The sequence below is a fragment of the Natator depressus genome, chromosome 3 (genome assembly GCF_965152275.1).
Source record: "Natator depressus isolate rNatDep1 chromosome 3, rNatDep2.hap1, whole genome shotgun sequence".
Classification (NCBI taxonomy): domain Eukaryota; kingdom Metazoa; phylum Chordata; order Testudines; family Cheloniidae; genus Natator; species Natator depressus.
Window position 1 is genome coordinate 165,325,233 of NC_134236.1, and position 21,342 is coordinate 165,346,574.

At 37.6% G+C, this 21,342-nt stretch overlaps 1 protein-coding gene across 1 annotated transcript in view; it reads left to right on the forward strand.

The window, feature by feature from the left end:
- The window catches only part of USH2A (usherin), a 562,110-nt gene that overhangs the window by 304,626 nt on the left and 236,142 nt on the right, over positions 1 to 21,342 (forward strand). Inside the window, exons 33-37 of the mRNA XM_074949260.1 lie at positions 530 to 689; positions 1,238 to 1,409; positions 6,164 to 6,311; positions 15,917 to 16,068; positions 20,429 to 20,591. Coding sequence (XP_074805361.1) covers positions 530 to 689; positions 1,238 to 1,409; positions 6,164 to 6,311; positions 15,917 to 16,068; positions 20,429 to 20,591 — 795 coding nt within the window. The remainder of the gene's footprint in view (positions 1 to 529; positions 690 to 1,237; positions 1,410 to 6,163; positions 6,312 to 15,916; positions 16,069 to 20,428; positions 20,592 to 21,342) is intronic.

Consider the following 21,342-nt stretch of genomic DNA (forward strand, 5'->3'; position numbering starts at 1 on the left):
AATATGCAATGTGTAGAGCCTATGCCAGTTTGTAAATTAATGATGGCCACAACAATGCTTTTCTTGAGTTCATTTCACATACATTGAAATGCTGTGTAGGATGAATCATCATATTTATTGATACTTAACATTGATGTGATGGATAACAGTTTCTTGGAATAATCCTGCTGTATCAAGCAACCCGTGTCTGTGTGTGTCTGAAATATATATAATGAATTTGATGTGATTTAATCATCTCAGAAATATCAGTTTGCTTTGCTTTGTATTGGTGCTGAATATTCCAGTGTAGTTAGTGGCTATATTGTGCAATGGGGCCATCAAAGGCAAACTGAGTTCTACAGTCATGTTATTAGCCAGGATTTGCAATGGCCTGCCATTCAGAACAAATAAATACCAAACCTGAGACATGTAGGAATGGAAGATTTCCCCCACGCCCATCTTTTTTTCATTCAATATATTATTAAGCTAAATAAAAACAAGATTTAAAAAAGTACAGTCTAAAGTAAATTCCTATTTCCCTTTTTCATAGATTTAGCAGTTTTTACGCCACACCAGTTCTTGCTCACTGCATGCACGCTTGTTGGCTGTACAAACAGTTCCCAGGTCACCTTGTGTACAGCACAGCTGCCACCAGCTCACGTAGATGCCCCAGTCCTGACTGCTTTGGATTCCAGAACGATATATGTACAGTAAGTACAGATTTTCTCTTTCCTGACAGCACAATGGTGTATCCGTTTATGCAAGAATCCCAGTGAGTTCAATCAGGGAAAGGGTTTGTGACATAAAATTAAATTTATTATGATTAAATGCACAGAAGTGATTAGTTTAGTGGTTCTGTGAACCTTTGATTATCACTTGCCAACTTAATTTCCATTTTGTCTTTACGCAATCAGGATAACCTACATATGGGCATAGCCTCAGTGCAAACTTCAGTGCAGGAAAAATGTGCTGGTGATATGACAGTTTTGTAGCTCTTACATTACATGTGTTGTTGTAATCATTTATCTATTGAGTACAAATATTGCATTAAAGAAGTCTTTAAAAAAAAGTACTTGCTCTCTCAGACAGATACATAGAAGACAGCTTTAATGTGTGGCTTGATCATTTTCAGTACTTTTAAATTGATTTTGTTTTACAGTTGTACAAATATATGTTCAAACTCATTTAAAAAAACTCCACATTTCAATTATAATGTGAAGCATGATTGAATTTAATGGTGTGTTGCTTTTATTTCCAGATGGAAAGAACCAGTAGAAGTAAATGGAATTCTGAACTGCTATATATTGTATATGGCCAGCAATGAGCAGAATTTTACAAATTGGAACATAATCTATAACAACACGGATATTTTTTTGGATTACACTATCCGGCAGCTTTTCCCGGGTACTGAATACCTCATAAAGCTAGCTGTAAGTTTTAAAGACCTGCAATGGGAGAGAAAAGTGGTGAAATTCACTCTGTTTATTGTTAACATCTCATATGCATGAATATCTCACTTGGCTATGTTATTTAACCTCTTTATTTGTTTTAATCTAAAGGCAGTCAGAAAGAGGAAAAATAACAAATGCTCAATATCAGCAATGATCTTGCATCGAATACAGGGCTACAAGGAATTTATTTCATTTGTTTAACGAACAGGTTTTGTCTAAAATATTGTAGATAATTATTAAAGGGGAGATCAAAAGCAACTAAGAGATTTAGGAGCACAAGTCTCATTGATTTTCAAGAGCAGAATATTTGAAATTGGCCACCTAAAGCTTCGCATCTGTTCAGATCTTGCTCCAGGAGAGTCTTACCTTTCACCATAAAGCCTCATAAACAAAGGAGTGTGTTCAGGTGACACAAATAGTTTGTGCAGAAAAAAATAGAAGCTTTTTTTTGTTTGATTTTTAAGTCTTTTAAAAGACCTTGATATTTTCATCGTCGTTTTTGTTCAGTAGTTTCTTTTGTTTTTTGACGAAATAGAACACTTTAGGTTCAATAGCACAACTGGAAACATCTGAATATAAACATGAGATTGTCCCTATTTGTTTTAAACACACTCTTCATTTTATAGCAATACTATATAAGGATATTTGCTTTGATAAATGCCATAGAAAAATATTCTGCTCTTGATTATGAATAAATTTACATTTATGTAGACTCTGTGTATGCATTAATTTTACTTAACATGCTTTGAATGTTCTAAATAGTATACCACAAAGAAAATAAACTACCTTCAAGAAACAAGGAATTGACTCAAACCTGAAAAACCAAGGACATTCAATTTAATTAAGGCTTAGAAATCATTTTGGATTGAACTGTTTTGTGACTAGGCATTCTAGCCCAGTAAATTTTTTGGCATGTAGAAACACACCGTCCAAAACCTAAACAAAATTAGTGTGTCATGCAGTTTTTTTTTACCTGATTAACATTAATGGTTAGTTTAGAGTTAATTTACATACATGACACACGTTTTATAGAAGCCCAATTATCATTTTTATGTTCTTTCTTTAAGTACTCCCCATGAAGGTCTCTTGTACGGCCAAGTTGTCTTTCTGGCCAAGAAATATGGCTGACTTTGAAGCTCATCAGTTCCATTCCTGTGCTAGCCAGGGTGTTGTGTATGTGAGAGAGACATGTTGGCTCAGTACAGGGGTAACTGGGTAAAATGTAATGGCATGTGATATGCAGGCAATCACACTAGATGGCCTTAATGAATCTGTGAATGAAGTCAGAAGCTCCAGTCTGTTCAACTGATGGAGTATGCTGCCTCCCTAATGGACTTGATCCCTTTGTATCTGGAAACACAGAACTGGTTTGGAATCCACACTTAAGGCTCAGACCTACATAGTGCTGTCTGTTCTTGTGAGGTGCTTAGCACTCTCATCTCCAAGTGATTCTGTGGGAGTTGATGGTACTTGGCACCTCAGAAGAATGCTCAGCACCTGGCTTTAGAACACTACATGTGTTTCAGAGCCACTGTACTTCCAGTCCAAATATAATGTGTGTTTAGAATAAGCTATCACAGTGTTAACATGCATATATTAAAACAAGTAATGGAAAAGTTATTGGTTGTGTTCAGTCACTGATTTTCAAAAAGGAATGACCCTACTTTTTAGTACACTTAAGGGAACAAATTCATCTTATGTAGTGATTTCATCTGCAAAACGAGCAACATTTTCAAAGGCAATTTAAGAATTTAGGACCTAAATCCCATTGAAAGCCAGTAAGATTTAGATTTCTAAGTCACTTTTGAAAATAGGACTTAGGCTCGGAGGTCACTCAGGCACTTTTGAAAATTGTACCCCAAATCACTTTTTGACAGAACTTTTGAGTGCAAAAATGTGTCTGAATGTTATTGCCTAATAGCATGGTACTTTACACCATCTAACACACTGATCAAAGGTTCTAGGAATACCTCAGCGCCTTAGAATGAACTAATGTGGAACACACCTCATTTTAAATGTGAATGGCCTTGCTTTTATTTATTTCTGTCATGGATCATATTCATAGCTGCCTGAGCTGCAAAAGTCATGGATCCATGTCGTCCAAAATGCACGTATAGTCACAGGAAAGGCAGGCCTGGTGTGGAAGACCACAAAACAAAAATGGCCCTGTGTCACAACTGAGAATAATGGAACCAGCGAGGGAGTGAAGAACTTGGGAAGATGAGCTCTCTGACACCTTGTACTTGTGGTATCCTTGCTTCTTAAGTTCTTCATGAAGCTAGAAGGTGTTAATCCATCTCATGGATAGTGTGTGGCTGTGGGTGGGGGACTGACACACAGTGGTTCAATCCCTGAACTTTTTTTCTAATCAACACCACCAAAATTTTCCTGGGTATTTAAGCTAGGTTTTGGATTGTGCTAGTGGGGAAACCTTCTGGCAGTGAGAAGTTCAGGGACCTCTTCCCTTCTCTCTTTCATTTTCTCTCTCTTTAAAAAACATTTGAGGGTGAGTCACATAGTCCCATTTCATGGTTTTCCTGGCTGACTGGCAAAACAAAGCAGACAGCAATTGAGGAATACAACGCACCTGGGCTGTTATCCCTTTGAGCTTCTTCCTCAACAGATTGAATGTTAATCAGCTGACTAAGAACCTGATGTGTCACATGATCAGTGGATTCCAGCTGATACAGGGCTTGATCCAAAGCCCACTGAAGTTACTGGGGATCGTTCCATTGACTACAGTGGGCGTTAGTACAGAGCCAGAATTTCTAAGACCCAGTGCATAGGAAAGGATCTGCACAGATTGCCTAAAGAGGTGTATCATGGTCACCAAAACTGGGATATTTCATACATGAATTGTGAGTATCAGATATAGCTGTGGAGTGCAAGAAGCCCATGGAGCTTCTGTCAGAGAGGAGTACTAGAGACTAATTTCTGCCAGATTGAGCCCACAAATCTGAATGGTAAAGGAAAAGGATAAAACAATTTAAACTCAAAACTGACCTAGCTGAAAATTGATATAATCTGTTGAAGAAAGTCCTCTAAAAATCAATTAAATATTTGTATTTTACACCATCACATTGGAGTAAACACTAATTTTGGACTTTTCTGAAAACCGTGGTTTGTTCTTTTGTGTTCCCTTTGGAAGGCAAGTTCTGCAGTTGCTCTGGATTGCAAAATTCCCAGTGAAATGAATACATCCTGTGTGCGTACGATACAGCCTGAATGGGCAACTCTCTGATTAATTGTTTACGCTCCTGTTGGGATTGCTGATGTTGTGAGTGCACAGAACAGGAAGTGACTATGAAAGCAGATTAATTCCTTCCCATTTTAAAACACAGAGGGAAGTGAGGAAATCTGTGCACAGTGGATTCAAATGGAATTACTCCAGATTGAAAGGAAATCTGACTGCCGTGAGTGCTCACTGGGAGCAAGATCAGGCCTTTTGTTTTTATTTGGGGACTGATCCTGCAAGCAGGACTACTGATTCTTAGACACTTTGTCTATTCCCATTTCCAATGGGGCTACTCACATAAACTTAAGAACGTGGGGAAATTGTTGCAGGATTGGGGCCTTGATTTGTTGTTTTACTGCTTTTAATTTTTCAAATTAAAAACATCTTCTGTTGAAATGCTTGTATGTTAACACAACAGGCTTTAAAATGACTTCCTTATAGGCTTGCTTATTTACTAACATTTCAAAATGCTTTCATTGTGGTTTATTAGGTAAATACCTAACTGAATTTCTAAAAACCAAACAAAACCCCCTCTAATTTACCTAATCTACTACAGAGTCTGCCAGATCCTGTGGCTTTTACTCCTATGAGAATCTCTGGCTCCTGCTAGTAGGCCCAGTGCCAGTAATGGGGCTACCATGAGTAAGGATTGCAGAATCAGGCCCACAGTTTATTGTATAAATATATAGGGAGAGAACATAAAAAAGTCTATTATATAAGTTAATATGCACAGTTGCTTGTATGTCAAGAGTGTTGTCTCACGATCAAGCAAAATGTGAAAATCATGTAATGAGCTGATCTCCGCTGGCAACTAAAATACAAACGATTCGACCTCCTTATCCATTAAGATGCACTCAGCAACTGTTATGTATTGATTTATTATAAATTAATTTTTTCACTTTTTAATTGCATTTGAAAACTACTAGTCAGTGCGCTCCCATGAAGTACAAGACTATCCTGATGGTAATTTCTTTTTCCTGTGGCTATTCATTGAAAGATACATTTTTTTCTTTCAAAGTGCAGCACTAGCCAGTCAGTATTTTCCCTGTCTGAAGGTTCTGAGGGCACATTATTCAATTAGAAGAAGAGTTGTGCTACTGTAAATGATATATACTGTACATATATACTGTAATTTTCTTTAACTATTGCAGTGAGAGCAATGGAATTTTAATCATCATCATGACTTACATTCAAATTTAAAATACTGTAAGTTCAGCATTAGTGTTAGGTTTCATCCTTACGGTACCTAAAGACTATCTAAAAGAGAAATATAATCAAGTGGGATATATTTTATATGAGGGAATCACTTTATTCCAGTGGGGGGAGAGCGGGGAAAAGCCCTGTACGATTGTGAAAAGTGCATGCCTTCCTGTGAAATGTACAAGCTTTATTAATTTTTGAGGAGTAAAATGACAAATCTTTACGAAAATGGATTTCTTGCCTTTTTATTTTTGCCTCACTTTGGAGAATGTTTATGTGCTGCGTTTGATATTTTAAGGCTTGCACTGGAGGTGGATGTACGATAAGTGAAGCTAGCATAGCTACAACAGATGAGAGTACACCAGAAGGTGTTCCTGCTCCAAAAGCCCGGTCATATTCATCTGACTCCTTTAACATCTCCTGGACTAAGCCTGAGTATCCGAATGGTAAGTGAACTCTTTTAGCCTCAAGTTAAAAAGATGATTAGTAAAGGTAAATTAATATTCTAAATGGCAGCTTATATGTGGTGCTTAATTTTTAATGATCATTTTAGCACATAAAATACCTGAGATAGTATCATTGTCTGTAACTAGGAGACTGTGGCTTTCAACCTAGCACACAATTTCAGTAGCTCAAAAGTGCTCCCTTTTGATAGTTCTTGTGTATTGCATCTTGTTGCTTAATGTTTTCTCGAACAACTGAGCTGACGAAAGGTGTATTCTTTGAGCATGGTCGTATAGGGTCTGCATTGTACCTTCTGATAAAGCATTCATTTTTCATACAATTAATATTTTTAATTGTCAGATTAATTCCTTACTATACTTGTTCTTCTCTTCCTGTATTCTTAAAAATCATTTCATTCTATGTACTCACCTTGAGAGAGAGAGAGAATACACCTGCACCAGTGTGGAAGTTTGCTAATACAGTTATTATAATTTGGAACATTTTCTCTGTGTGTTGTATACATGTCTTAACTATTAGGGCAATTGGATATTTTTAAAGATGTGCAAATGGGACTTTTATTTCCCTCATTTCATAGCTTTATGCCTATCCCATTCAAATAGCAACACAGAAGGATACCCAGAAATCACTGAAACTGAGTGCAAAACGTTTAAAAGAATTGATGATATTATGCCTTTCATAATCAAAATATAACACTGATACATATCAAGTATTATGAATTGTAAAATAATGTGCATTTCATTTTTCCTCCTCTAAGTTTGCCTCTGATTCCTGTTTTAGAACAACATACCAATACCCATATAGTTTGGTTTCAAAGGTTCAGATTTTTAAAGGTATTTAGGTGTTGCAGTACTCAGAGATGCTCCTACATGCCTAAATCCTTTTTGAAAATGAGATCAATGTTCCTTAAATCAGTTAGGCATTGCAGTGCTGAGAACCACAACACCTCCTTACCTTTATTAATCTGGGCCAAAGCACTTTGAGCAAAATATAAGTAATTAGGAATTTTTAAGATTTATTTTTTAAAATTTTGTATTGTCAGACTTGCTTTAGATGTGGAAGAAAATGTTCATAGGCCATTAGTATGGTTTAGGTTACCATTCCTTTTATGTTGTTAATTTTTTTATTATTTATGATCATGTGGGCCTGATCCTGCAACATTCTTTGTGGCCCAATAAGGCATCGAACCCGTATTGAATGCCATCAATGTTTTTGGTACAAAACTTAGAGGAAGTAATAGGAGGAAAAATGTAAACCACTTATGTGACTTTGGGCCTCAGTCCCACTGATTTTTTGATGGGACGTTTTTGATCATTCTACCTACAGTGCCTGTCATATAGTGCTTGCAGTCAAAGGTACAGTCCTGCTATCCTTGCTCTGTTAAAACTTTGACTGAAGTCAATGGGAGTTCAATTCATTTGGAAGGCAGGATCAGGCTGTATGTTTTTAATTAATCAGTCTCCATCACATTTTATGTAAATTGTGTGCAAAATGATTGGATGGGTGGGAGGAGATGGCTACAATATACACAGACATTAGGCTATTTCCAGTACAGCAATTATTGTTTGTGATATGGCTCAGTTTTTACCCTAAGAGCCCAATAAATGGTTGGGTACTAAAGCTATGGAACCAAACACAGACCTACTAAATGCTTTGGGGAGTTCCACAGTGATTGGAGGAAAGAAGTCTTCTACCCCCAGTCCCAATCAACCCTTGGAGGCTGAAGGCTTCAGTAGCCTTTGTAACGACAGTGTCTTCCTATGAAGAGGAGCTTTGGCCGGTGCATATATGCAGTTGCACCCCAAAAATCCTTCCTGGAGCCTGCTGTTGCACCTCAACCTCTTGGAGCTGTGCTCCACAGCACACAAGGATCCTACCATGTGTGCTTCTCCCTCTTTTCTGACCCCTGCACAATAGAACTCTATAATTTCCACTGTTTTCAGAGCCTTCTATGGCTAAGGAGTCCGCATGGGTGGTTTTTACCCTTGGAGGGGAAAGACTCTGTATAGAGGTGTAGATGCTGCAGATGTTGCTGGCAGAGGAATGCTGGGGTGGGCGTGGCGGTGGAGGGTGTAGAGAAGGGCTGCTCTGTGGTCAAAGTTAGCAGCCAGACTTAGCCAGAATCCCTCCTGGGGAGAGAATACTACTAGACTGGTAGCTCTGCCACAGTGTGAACTGGTGTGCTTTCTCTTTTCTTTTCATTGGCTGGCTAGAAGAAGAAAGAGGTGCTACCCCTTTTCAGGCAGCTGGCACCCACAGCAGGCAGCTGGCACAGAGGTGTTAGCAGGGAGCAGGGCCTATGCTGCTTTGCCACACTGTAGTTGTCACTTGCACTGGGGTGAAGGGGTCACCTCCTTTGTCCATCCATTGAGGGACTAACTAGTCTGGGCCTGAATCCTGATGTGAATTTTGTTGTTCTACTATTCCTTCTTTTCTATCTTTGTCTTATTTTTGGAAGGCTAATTGAAAACAAAACGACTCTAAAATGCATTATTGAGTAACTGTTATCTCAGGAAAATTTGAGTCACCTAGGAGCTCTGTGTTATTCATTTTCAACAAATCTTTTGGGCTGGTTAGTGAGCACTTCATTCATTAACAATAGTTGTGCCAGCATTTTCAAATTGTGTCGTAGGTTAAAAAAGATCTCAGGTGAAAGGGATCTTAGCTCAATTCAAATAAGTGAAATAAACAGCACAGAGGCACTTTACTTTTGCCATTCCTGCTTCCCAGTATTAGTGTTTGCTCTGGCCTCCGCTCCTGGTTATAGGTTGAAGAGGTTGTAGGTTGGGCTCAGTAGTTTTTTGTTTGCAGGGCCATGCATCCCGTTTTCCTTTGATTCATTGATTCAGATCCCCTGCGTTTTGAGCTACTATATTGAAAGTAGCAAAACTCAATTCAAACCACTGAGTTTGGCTTGGTTTCAGATTAAAACCACGAGAAACTGCCAAGGTTTGTATATGTCCATCCTACACTTTAAATTGGGATCTCCCAAGTAGATCTCAGGAGTCTCCTTTATCTTCCCACTGGCTTCTACCCTATATGGGGTAAGGAGTCATTACATCATGAGGACCCAGGAAATCCATTAGGTTCCATTGAATGGAGTTGGGCAGGCTTCTGCCTTTATGATATCCTGGGAATTAGATGGTGTGGACTTTGCTATTCCCTTGTAAGATGATAGATGGTGAAAAGACTGACTCTGCCTCTGAGTTTCCATGGAGAAGGAAAGAGGGGCTGATAATGCAACATTTGAAGACACTGGTGGTGAGCAGAACTGTAGTCTGTTAGGCTTGACCACAGAACATAACCCTGGGTAAAATGAGAAGAAGCAGGGGCTTTGAACTGTGTTTGGTGAGTGAGGATCCAGTGATGAAAGAATCTCTTATCACAGCCTGGAAACTGAGTCTTGGTTTCAGTCAAATTTAGATTCAGATTCTGGTGGACTTGGGCACAGTGTCATCAAAATTGGACCCAGTTTCGATAAAAGGCTTTCTGGCACAGGGTCTGAGTTTGGAGTATATAATGAATTGTTACAGTAGGTGACAAGTTGGGGAAATGATACCGCTGAGTATGAGATTTTTAGAACCAAACACATAATTATTTATTCTTTTATTCAAACTTCGAAGTCAAAACAAAATAGGTGAACTGAGATACATTGCACTACAGCAGGCCCTTTCTGCTACTCAGCGTGACTGACTTGTTCAGGGCAGGATGTACGGAGGCATACTTGGTTACATTAGGCATATGAGGCTCTGTTTAGTTAATCTGGGAGCTAGCATGTTGCTTGTGCTGGTGGCCTCAACAAAGAATCCACTCTATATTCATTAGCACCAAGTCTTGTCTTGCCTCTACTAGATCAGTTATTTAATTTCCTTTTATCGAAGATAGTCACATCTTCTTTTTTATTAATTTTTTTTGAAAATTCCCTTTTGGCTGATAATTATCCTTAAATTGTAAGCCCCTCAGGGTGGTGCCTATGTATGTATACATGGCATACAAAGAGTGGGGTCCTGATCCAGATTGTAGCCTCTAGGCCGGGGTGGGCAAACTTTTTGGCCCGAGGGCCACATCGGGGTTGCAAAACTGTATGGAGGGCTGGGTAGGGAATGCTGTGCCTCCCCAAACAGTCTGGTCCCCACATCCTATCCGCCCTCTCCCACTTCCCGCCCCCTGACTGCCTTCCTCAGAACCCCCGACCTACCCAGCCCCTGCTCCTTGTCTCCTGACCGCCTCCTCCTGGGACCCCTCCGCCCCCTGACAGCCCCCCCGGGACTCCCATCCCCTATCCAACCCCCCCCCGCTCCCTGACTGCCCCGCCCCCTGACAGGCCCCCCGGGACTCCCACGCTTATCCAACCCCAACTTTCCCCATCCCCTGACTGCTCCCCAGAACCTCCTGCCCCTTATCCAATCCCCCGGCCTCCTTACCATGCCGCTCAGAGCAGCATGTCTGGCAGCCGTGCCGCCCGGCCAGAGCCAGACGTGCTGCCCTGCAGGAGCACGCAGCCCTGGCGTCCGGAGCGCTGCCCGTGTGGCGGCATGACTGCAGGGGAGGGGCCGAGGTCTAGCCTCCCCGGCCGGGAGCTCAGGCACTGGGCAGGTCGGTCCCGCAGGCCGGATGTGGCCTGCGGCCTGTAGTTTGCCCACCTCTGCGCTAGGCCCTATTGTAAAATATGAAATTACTCAGTGCACCCCATTACATTTGACTAATCTTGCGCCTGAACCTGAAAACATTAAGCAAGGGAGAAAGTTTACTCATTTTGAAATTAATTGAACTATTCATGTGAGTAAAGGTACATTTTTGCAGGATTTAACCCCTAGTTTATATTCTAATCAGAACAGTTCTTAGCACTTACATATAGTAGTTCTTTTCATCTTCAAACTCAAAGGTCAGAATGAGTCATGGCACTCTGATATATAAGCACTTCTCTGATGCCCCATCATCTTCTCCATAATTTAAGGTTTAGTTTAATAATAAATTAAAATAAAATAAAGGGTGAAATCCTGGCCCACTGAAGTCAATGGAGAAACTCCAGTTGACTTCAGGGGAGTCAGGATTTTAACCTATTCTGGCTAGATTTATGACAGAGAATAAAACTGCCCCTTTTCATGGCCACTATGTGTTAAGTGAAGCCCAACGATGACAACGAACATATTAACATTAACTGTTTGCTGATCATTTTAGCAGCTTAGCAGAAATATTTGGCAAATCTGGGTTAATAGGCAAACTTGCAGACAGGCTTTGAACCTGTATTCAGTGTGCTTCATAGACAGTCACTAACTAATCTTCAAAACAGCCCTGTGAGATAGGTAGGGAATTATATTATTGCAATTTCACAAGGAAAAAAGTGGAAACGGAGGAAAGATAGGTTAAGTTACTTACCCCAGGCCACAAAGGGAATTACTGTCTGATTTAGAATGAGAACTTGAGTTTCTGACTCAACATCTAAAATCCAGACCACTGGTACACCTAATCTCTGTCCATTCTCAAACTCGCTTTTTCTTCTTTGCATAGAAAATTACCGAGTTTAAAAAGGCTTCTGTAAAACAGAAGCATTTATTTGAATGTGAACATTCAAATCAGGAGGTAATGCATCAGTTTTATTAAAAAGACAATTGTTTTCTGACTGTACTCAGAGAAATACCAGAAGTTCATATTATATTTTGGAAAGTTGCTTTTTATAGTGTGTGTGCTGCACAATGTTGTTATTTCAGGAATAATTTAAAATATTGGTCCAGTTAATGAATGCTAGGTTATAGTGGAGATCCTATAGATGTACTTATGACACCTACGATAATACCAAATGAGTTTGTGATTAATGCTATTACAATAAATACCAAAGGAATTAACGCTTATGCCATTATTTTTAAGTGTTAGTGTTATTCCTATAAGTTCTTAAAGTTCTTCTATTTCTTTTCCTGTATAATACACCCTAAATGCCAAGGCTTACATTTAAGACTGTCCTGGGCAATCTTAATTTAAATGCCCTTCTTCTGAGGTAAATTCAAGATATTTTGTATTTATGTTAACTTATTTATTTATTGTAGGCCAAACACAGACATGTTTTAGTTTTCTTTACACCGTGAAACCTCCCATAGAATCCCAGAGGAGTTTTGCCTCAAGCAGGAGGTGTAAATGTGGTATGATTAGTTCGAGTAAAGTTCCCAAGCTTTGTTCACATGACCCCTCTCTCTGTCCTATGTTCAAGCTCTTACTTTTCTAGGGGAGAAAGGAACCAAGAAGATCAGTTTAGCATACACATCTCTGACTCAGTTTAGAGTACATATCTATGAAGTACAACACTTCAGTGTTTCACAGAAACACACCAGTTTTTATTCACTTTTATTTATTTATTTCCTCAATCAACTGAGAGACACAATCTCTTCTCAGTTTCAAACAGTCTTCAGTGTAAGTTCAAACAGTTCAGTTTTGAGGGAAGCATAAATATGCTGAGATTATTCAACAATATGAAGGCTGTTTTCCCTTTTTAACTGAAGCCTCAGACATATCCTGCACATGGGTTCAGATCAGCCACATTCAGCATACCCAGAAATGGTTGCAATATAGGGAGGGGGGATAACCCTCTGGAATATTTTGACTACAGCATTGCAAAAATCATTTGTAGTCACTGTGGGCCTGATTTTCAAAGATGCCGAGCCCCCACAAATCCAGTTCAAATCAGTGGGAGCTGCAGATGCTGAACACCTTGGAGCATTGGACCATAGTCATTTCGTGCTCCTTACCCCACCACCCTCAGTTTGATTCATATGCTAAAATTGCTCAATAATTGTGAAATAATTAATAATTCCTCAGTAATCACAAAAGGCTTCATTCTTATGCAAAACAGAATTAACAATAAGCTAAGTTAAGTGAGTGCTACTTTAGAAAAATGGACCTAAAATGTATTTACGTTTACCCTTTACTCTTCCTTATTGTATGCTTTGAACGGAAATTACTGCAAACACTTTGGTAAATTTTGCTATACTGGGCGGTAAATGACTTGTTTTTAATGGTGCCTATTGAATTAAATTTGTTCATGTTAGAGTCCTCATTTATGTTTGTCAGCCCATTAAATATCTTCGGAAATGTGGTGTGACCAGCCTCAAATTCTTCTGAGGGTCACAGAGTGGCTCTCTGATGTTTGAATGAGCCTGAGTGAAGTGGAAATCAGGCAAACCTAGGTGGTGTCAGCTAAGTTTTCCTTTGAATCCAGCACTGAAACCAAAATTTGTAGTTTAAACCTATGCAATCTGACATTAGAAAAGCTTCACACAGGGCCCTGCATACCGCAGCCATTGAGTTTTACGTAGTTCTAGGTGTGAGGTTATCTGCTGAAGCGGCACACGTACAGTTTAGGGGATGGTAATATCCGGCCACACAACTTCCCAATTAAACCTGTGGAAATTCTTTAAAAAGGTGCAAGAATAGGCATGCCAAAGTTGGGTGCTGGAACACTGTCGAGGACTCTTTAATACTTAATGTGTGTGTAGAACAAGTCCTGCTTCTACTTTTTCCTAGGAAGATGATGCATATTACAGATTTAGAACTACAGTTGGGCAAAAAGACTATTTGCGAATTTGGGTTGAATTCAGCAAATTGTTTCAGCCAAAAACAAAAAACAAACTGAAAATAAAAAATTCAGAAATGCCAAAATGAACCAGTTTGAAAATGTCGTTACAGGTCATGTTTCATTTTGAAATGTTTCAATTTGACGCTTCGTTTCAACATGCCATTGCCATTTAATATGAGCAAATTTTTGTTTGTTTGTTTTTTGTTGAGAAAAAAATCACATTTGACTTTTTTTTTCCTGGTTTGCGGGGACCCTAAACTGAAAAATCAGTTATTCACTCAGGTATATTTAGAACTCAGCTGTGATCATATGGAAACACAAAATGTCCATATGAAACAAACCAGCATGTTGTTTAAGGCACCAAGATTGGATGGAGTAAGAATTTTCCACCCTCTCCCCCACTCTGCCTGCTGCAATTCACTGTTTTCCTATGGGGAAGGACCCCAGTTTTGGAGGATCAGTGCCCCTGTTGAACAAAGAGTCAGTACTGTAGCTCTGCGAAATACTCAAACCCACTTTAATATTAGCTTTGAATTTGAGGTTCACTGTGTTTGCAAACCTCAGTCTATTGCTACAGTCCTGTGAGATGAGCATGGGTTGTCTGCATAGCGGGCAAGCTAGAAAACTTCCTCTGAACTGGCCTTGGTTTCTCCTACAACCCCTTCCCCAGCTGCTCAATTGGCCTTTGGATTCTGCATTAAAACAGCTAAGAGGGCGGGGGGGAGGAAGGTATCCAGGTGTGAGGAGGAAAAGAGTAGTTGGGGGTGGGGATGGGGTGCCCTTTGGAGGTTCCAATTGGTTGAACTCTAGATTGAAACAAACCCGTAAGGAGCAATTTTCTTCAGTTAATGAAAACCAAACTGCTGTGTACAGTTCTTTCACCCATTCATAAACTGAATTCTACAGAGTTCACACAGTCCTATTAGTGTCCCCACTGGACAAGTGAACACTTTGGGTTCCCGTAGACATGAGACTAGCAAATCCCTGCAATTTAGAGTTAACATCAACAACCAACATCCTCCCCTCAAAATATTGATAATGCTAAGTCTAAGTGGCTGGAGATTTTATTCCTTTGATTTTTAAGAGGAGTGCAGCTATTTTACTACAAGATCTTTTCTCTAATATACTCTGAAACAATATTATTTCATATTCTAAAAAATAAATTGACGAAAATAGGTCCAAGGTAGGTTCTATTTAATCAAGCAGATAAAAACTGTGATTTAGAAAGGGACAGATTAATAGTGGATCTAGTTCATTTGAGAATAGTGAACAGAAAGTCTACATGCCATTTGCCAACAAAAGGGAATTTCCCTAAGGTATTTAGTGTGACAGAATATATTTTCAGTCTGCTTATCATGCATCCTAAAGGTAATAGAGCTTTACATAAATATAGACTACAGGTGCTGACTATTTGAAATATTTTAGCATTAAAAATAGACATTTTTTTAAAAAAAAGTAAGGAATTCTTGTGAAAATGTTCCATTGGAATGAAGGCTAAGGTCAATGTGATAGTTGAAGGGATTGTTCTTTTGGCCTTGGTCTGAGTTCTCCTTCAGCATTACATTTACAATGTAGATCACAATTTTTTCCAAGTCTGAAGGTGTTAGGATTTTAAAAATGGTTGCTATATATCTTTCATGTCTTTGTTTTAATCTACATGTGCATTTGCATGCAGAGTAGGCTGTGAAAGAGAATTGCCTCAACTTTCTCAGTTCTAAGATTGCCTTGACTGTTTTAGTTCAGAAACACGTCTGTTATACCATGCTCTTTGGAGCAGTGTAAATTTTGTACAAAATGAATGCGGACCACTGGCCAGATTTTCAACATTTAAAAATGGAGAGTACATTTTGTTTCACTGACCTACATGTATTGCTGCTACAGTTCTTGAAATCCTTTCAGTCACTTAAAATATTAGTTAACACCATCTTGGTATTTTGTCGCTTTCAAGGTTTTTTCACCACGCTCTTCTGTTGTCACACAGGCATTAAGTCGACCCTGTTAAATTTAACATTGTTTTTGTAGGTATTATTACTAGTTACGGCTTGTTTATGAATGGCATTCTGATGCAGAACTCATCACAGCTAAGTTATTATGCTTATGGACTTGCTCCTTGGAGTCTACATTCCTTCAGAGTCCAGGCATGTACTGCAAAAGGTTGTGCTTTGGGTCCATTGGTGAGTACCTCAATTTGCATTCTGGGAATGTAATAAATGTCAGATGGCAGTGAATATCAGAGTAAATGGTGATGATTCACTCTGGTCAGTACTAACCCATCTGGCAAAATGTGACATTTTATAAAAAATGCCATTTAAGAACTGCTAAGGATTTGATAGGTCATCACTAGGCACTGTTCCAAAATAGCACATAGGTACAGTAAAAGAAGTGACAGGGAGTTAAATGTGAGGCTGAAACACATATTGAAATTAAGTAGAGTTAATATGTTTAAAAGGTGCAGATGTGGTTTAACCTGATTTATAAGGACACACATAAAGAAAGAATTACTATTCCAGTAATGAGCAAAATTCTAGCTGCCTGACTGAAAGGGTTGAATATAATTTGAGGATTATAGAAGACAAAACACGAAAATACTACAAAAAAGATATGGTAATTGACAAATATTTTCTGTGTTTAAAAGGAAAATATTATATTAATCTGGTACCAAAAAAATCACTGTATTTGCAATTTAAGATTACATAATATCAGTGTTGACATCTAAACACAAGTCTTCTGAGACTTAAAACATTTATGTTATTCTAGAACTTTAGAGAAGCTACTAGACTGATAAATCAGTATGTTTTTGTAATGCTGTGGCTGATTAATGACTTTCATAATAATTGCTCTGCCTGATTTTGTTTTAAATATTGCTAAAATGTCCCTTTATATTTTTCCAAGGTTTAATTTTTCAGTAAAACTTAGCCCCCCGTATACTGTTTCAAAATAACTAGACAATTATATTTTTAAAAATTGTTAAAACAAAGTTCTACCTATCACTCTGCATTTATATTAACATCAGACTTTCTAATGGCAGTGAGCTGTGCTATATAAATATTACCTCAAAGTAAAACTTCAGGTTTTAATTTTTGCATTCTTATTTTTGGTCACATTTCTCATTTTCTTCCCAAGATTAGTTGCTTTCAAATGCTGGTAACATCATCTATCCATAGAATAGGGCTGAAGACTTTATAACCATTAACCATGTTATAGCTAAGACTGCTTTGATGGATATTTACTCTTAAAAGCATGAGTGGCTTTTTGCCAGTTTTTCTTATCCGTTTTTTAAAACTTCACATATACCAGAAATTTAAACTTCTTTTAGGAATTCAAACTCCAGAATGAATATCTAGATATTACATAATTCACACCTGTTCCAATGTGCAAATAGCATCATTAAACAAGCGGCATCATATATAAAAAAAAAGTCATGCTATTTCAGCATATCAGTGCCATCAAATAGGCACTAAAATAAGGGAGAGGCAAAACAATAATTTAAAAAAAATTTTTTTTCCACTTCTTCACTAAACTCCAAACACAGTCTTGACTTTCAATACAATTCAAAGTAGGGATTGCTCTAGCTGATTTTTACTGCGTCCCATGCTCAGTACACAAACTATTTTCCCAGGGCAGTGATCCATCTCTAATCACAGGAATTGAAGTACAATGTCTTTATTTAGAGCAACTCACCTAAATGCAGCCAGGAAGTTCGAGCACTACATCTTCATTTGATTTGTCTGAAAGATTTTTATATCAATTACATTATAAATGCAACACTTTAAAAATTCTTTGGCTCTTTGAGTACTGTAAATACTACAGGGGACATCTCCCAGTAGTAAACTGATATTATCCTTCCAGCTATTTTTGTTGCTGATCTTTTATTTAATGTGCCCTAATCGATTCAAGAGATGCTATGTGACTACATTAAGCACCGGATTCCTCAAGCTTACATTTTCTGAAGGTAGCTGTGAAGATTTTAATCAGGTACTTGAGAGTTGCCAGTTGCATTTATCAAAAAGGATTTGTTTTGTTTTAACTGCTTTTCATAGTGACTAAAATTTATTTCAAGTGAAATATAAACCTAGAAAATATGTATTCCAAAATGTTTAATTTTAATTTCTTGCTAGCAAAGATAATGGTGTCTCATTTTAGAATCTGTACTAATTTTATCTTGCTGCTTTTTTTAAGCAAAAAGGCTGTTCTTGAGAAAATAAGGTTAGATTTTCTATTTGATTCAGTAGGAGAATTCAGATACATCCTGACATGTAAAACTCTGCTGTTTTTGAAATGTACAAACCACTGCAAAAACAATCAGCACGTGATTTAGAAAAATGAGAGAAATGAAGACAGTAGGGGGATGTCTTGACATTAATTTCATAATATAATGAAAGATAAATATGATTAATGATCAGTGAATATTTCTATTCTCATCTCACTATTTAAAACATACTAATTTCACCTTTTTAGGCTAAATATATTTTTAGCATATTCTCCTAATCTGCTTTGCCAAAAATATTTAGTACAATATAAACATTATTGTTACTTTTTACCCCTATTTTAGAATTTTTCTTTGTATGGTTGAAGAGTATTTTTGTGATGTTGAAAATTATTATTAAAATACACCTAGAAATATCAAAAGACTCTGAATATAAGATAATGTGTAGAAAAAGAAACAGTGCTTATGTTATACAGAAGTATTTACATAGAGTGTCTATTGTTTACACAGTGTCCCATTTAATGTGCATTTCCAGTATAGCCAGAGTATATGCTACAGACATTTATGCTGATCATAGCTAGTATTTTTGTAGTAGTAGCATTTTATACATATTGTATTTTTTACAATATGTGAGGAAAATAGGAGATGAAAAAAGACTGCATAATATTGCAACATGCTTTAAAATAACAAGATATAAATACGGTAAGGTAAGTGCAAGATTCAAAAGCTTCGGGATTTGGTGCAGATTACTTCATATACACCGACTTTTAGGAACTGCTTAAGCTTTTTGATAGAAGAAGATAATTATAGTGCAGGGCTGAAAATGAACCCCACCAATCACTCGCCTCTCACAGTCATGGCTACACTTTATAAGACAGAACCAATGCAATAAATTAAACAGTTAGGTGTACACTCTGTGTGTCATTGGGGGCATCAGCCCCTCACTCATAAGTCTGAGAACCAAGGCAGTCAGCTGGCCTCCAATTCTCTGAGGTGCTGGGGCTGCACAGCAACTTGCATTAAGCACTCAGTACATCACAGGATCTGACTTAGATTAGAAAGCATAGTATAGTGGAATCCTGTCAAGGATTGATTTTGGGCAATCCCCATTTTGACTGCAATATCCAAATGCACACTCTGGTCCTGATCCAGCAAAGCACTGACGCATTTGCTTATCTTTAAGTCTGTGAGTAATTATATGGAATTCAGTGGGACTATTCACCTGTTTAAAGTTAAGCTTGTGCTTGACTGATTTATTGGATCAGAGAATATATAGAGGTCAATAAACCAATGAACTTCCCAAACCAGATGTGCTAAGAAGTAAAATCACCATTTTACAAGGACAGAGAAAGTTCCTTTAGACGTCTTAATGCCAAAGCAGGTTTGACAGGTTAAAATTGGCACTAAACAGCACACCCACAAACTGTAACATTCTTTATCTGAAGCTGAGTGCCACTCAGAAAGGGTATAAAAAACCTTTCCAACCTTAGAAAACATCAAATAAATTACAGGTGAGAAACAAACGTCATCATAAATGAGAAATGACTTTGGGACTGTAAAGTTTGATCCATGCCACTGTGAATAATGGCTACAAGCCACAATTAATAAAACTGAATTCCACTGTAATTACAAATTTTTCATTTATATATATATATAATGAAACCCTACGACTAAGATTTTTGTTTAAGATACAAGAATCTTAGTTTTAGGGCTTCATTATATAAATAAATGCAAGCTCTCTTGTCAGCTTTTATTTTCTCTCAAAGGCTACTTATCATTTCAACTTAAATCTTCCAGGTTCTGGAGCTGGAAAGTTAGTAATGTAATTCTGTTTCTGAACCAAACTCATCTAAGGATACTCTTTTTCTGTCAAATATCTTTAGAAATATACTAAACAGACATAAGCACATTATTGTATTAAACTTGTCTTTTACCATCAGCAAATTTAAGGAACCTTGTTCCCCTCTCCATCTTTTTATGGGTCACAGAGCAAGATTCATGCACTAGAATCAGGTGCCACTGCATTTTCAGGCTATCAGACACTACTGCATTTCTTTCTTTCTTTCTTTCTTTCTTTCTTTCTTTCTTTCTTTCTTTCTTTCTTTCTTTCTTTCTTTCTTTCTTTTATAAAATATTTCAAATGGGAGGCAAATTTGGGGATGGGGAAGAAAAAGACATTATTTTTAAAAAACAGTAGTATGCCAACCTAAAGTGTTTGTTACTGTTAAATTTTTTAATCAGGGAAACTTGCATTAAAATGTATAATTGATTTATTCAGTTATTTACAAACTACAGCAACAAACTCTACATGACTGTTAAATTTGCAGGTCGAAGCTCGTACAAGTGAAGCTACACCTGAAGGTACGCTTGAAGTATTTGCCACCATTGATGGATCCAGAGGAATACAAGTAAAATGGCTAGCTCCGAATAAACCTAATGGACAGTTAACCTATGCAGTCCTCGTCACTGGTCTCTTCTATGCCAGTCAAGGTATTTTCTTTACAGTACATCTAATCTTACCATTATAATAATAATAAACTTAAAACACTAGAATTCTGTTGGGGGTTTTTTCAAGTATTTCTTTAGTAGTGAATTTTAATTTTCTGCCACTATCTTTAAGTTGTTGATTTCAGAGAGAGAGTAAGAGAGACACAGACACACAAATAAGTGGTTGATCGTTTTAGTAATATAATGATGTATTACTGCAATTGCATATGGTACTTTCCAGCACCAACACATATATGGGCAACAAAAGACAAGATCCTTGCCCAAAAATCTTTCAATCTAAAGATACAAACAAAGGCTCTGATCTTGCAACCCTTACTTAGACAAGTAGTCCCTATTCACACAATATCAATATGTTTGCTTTTGTGAGTAAGAGCAACTCACAGGAATAAGGTTTGCAGGTTTGGGTTTGTGTACAGTACAATTTATACAAGCAATGATAAAGAAGTATTGCTTAGATTAGCAAGGCAATTTTCTGTTTTTAAGGAGATCATTTTTTAAGAGTAGTACCTACTGACATCAACTACTTATTCTTTTCAAAAATATTTGAATAAAAATTGTAACTTCATTTTGTTTAACAAAACAGTTTCAACCCATGAAATAAAAAATAGGTGAAAGGTGATATTATCTCTTCTAATGTACATTAAGGACAATTATTTTGTCTCTCTACTGCATTTGCACCTTCTGTGGTCATTTATACCAGTGCAAAGTTATGCAGTGTGGGTGTAAAGTTCTA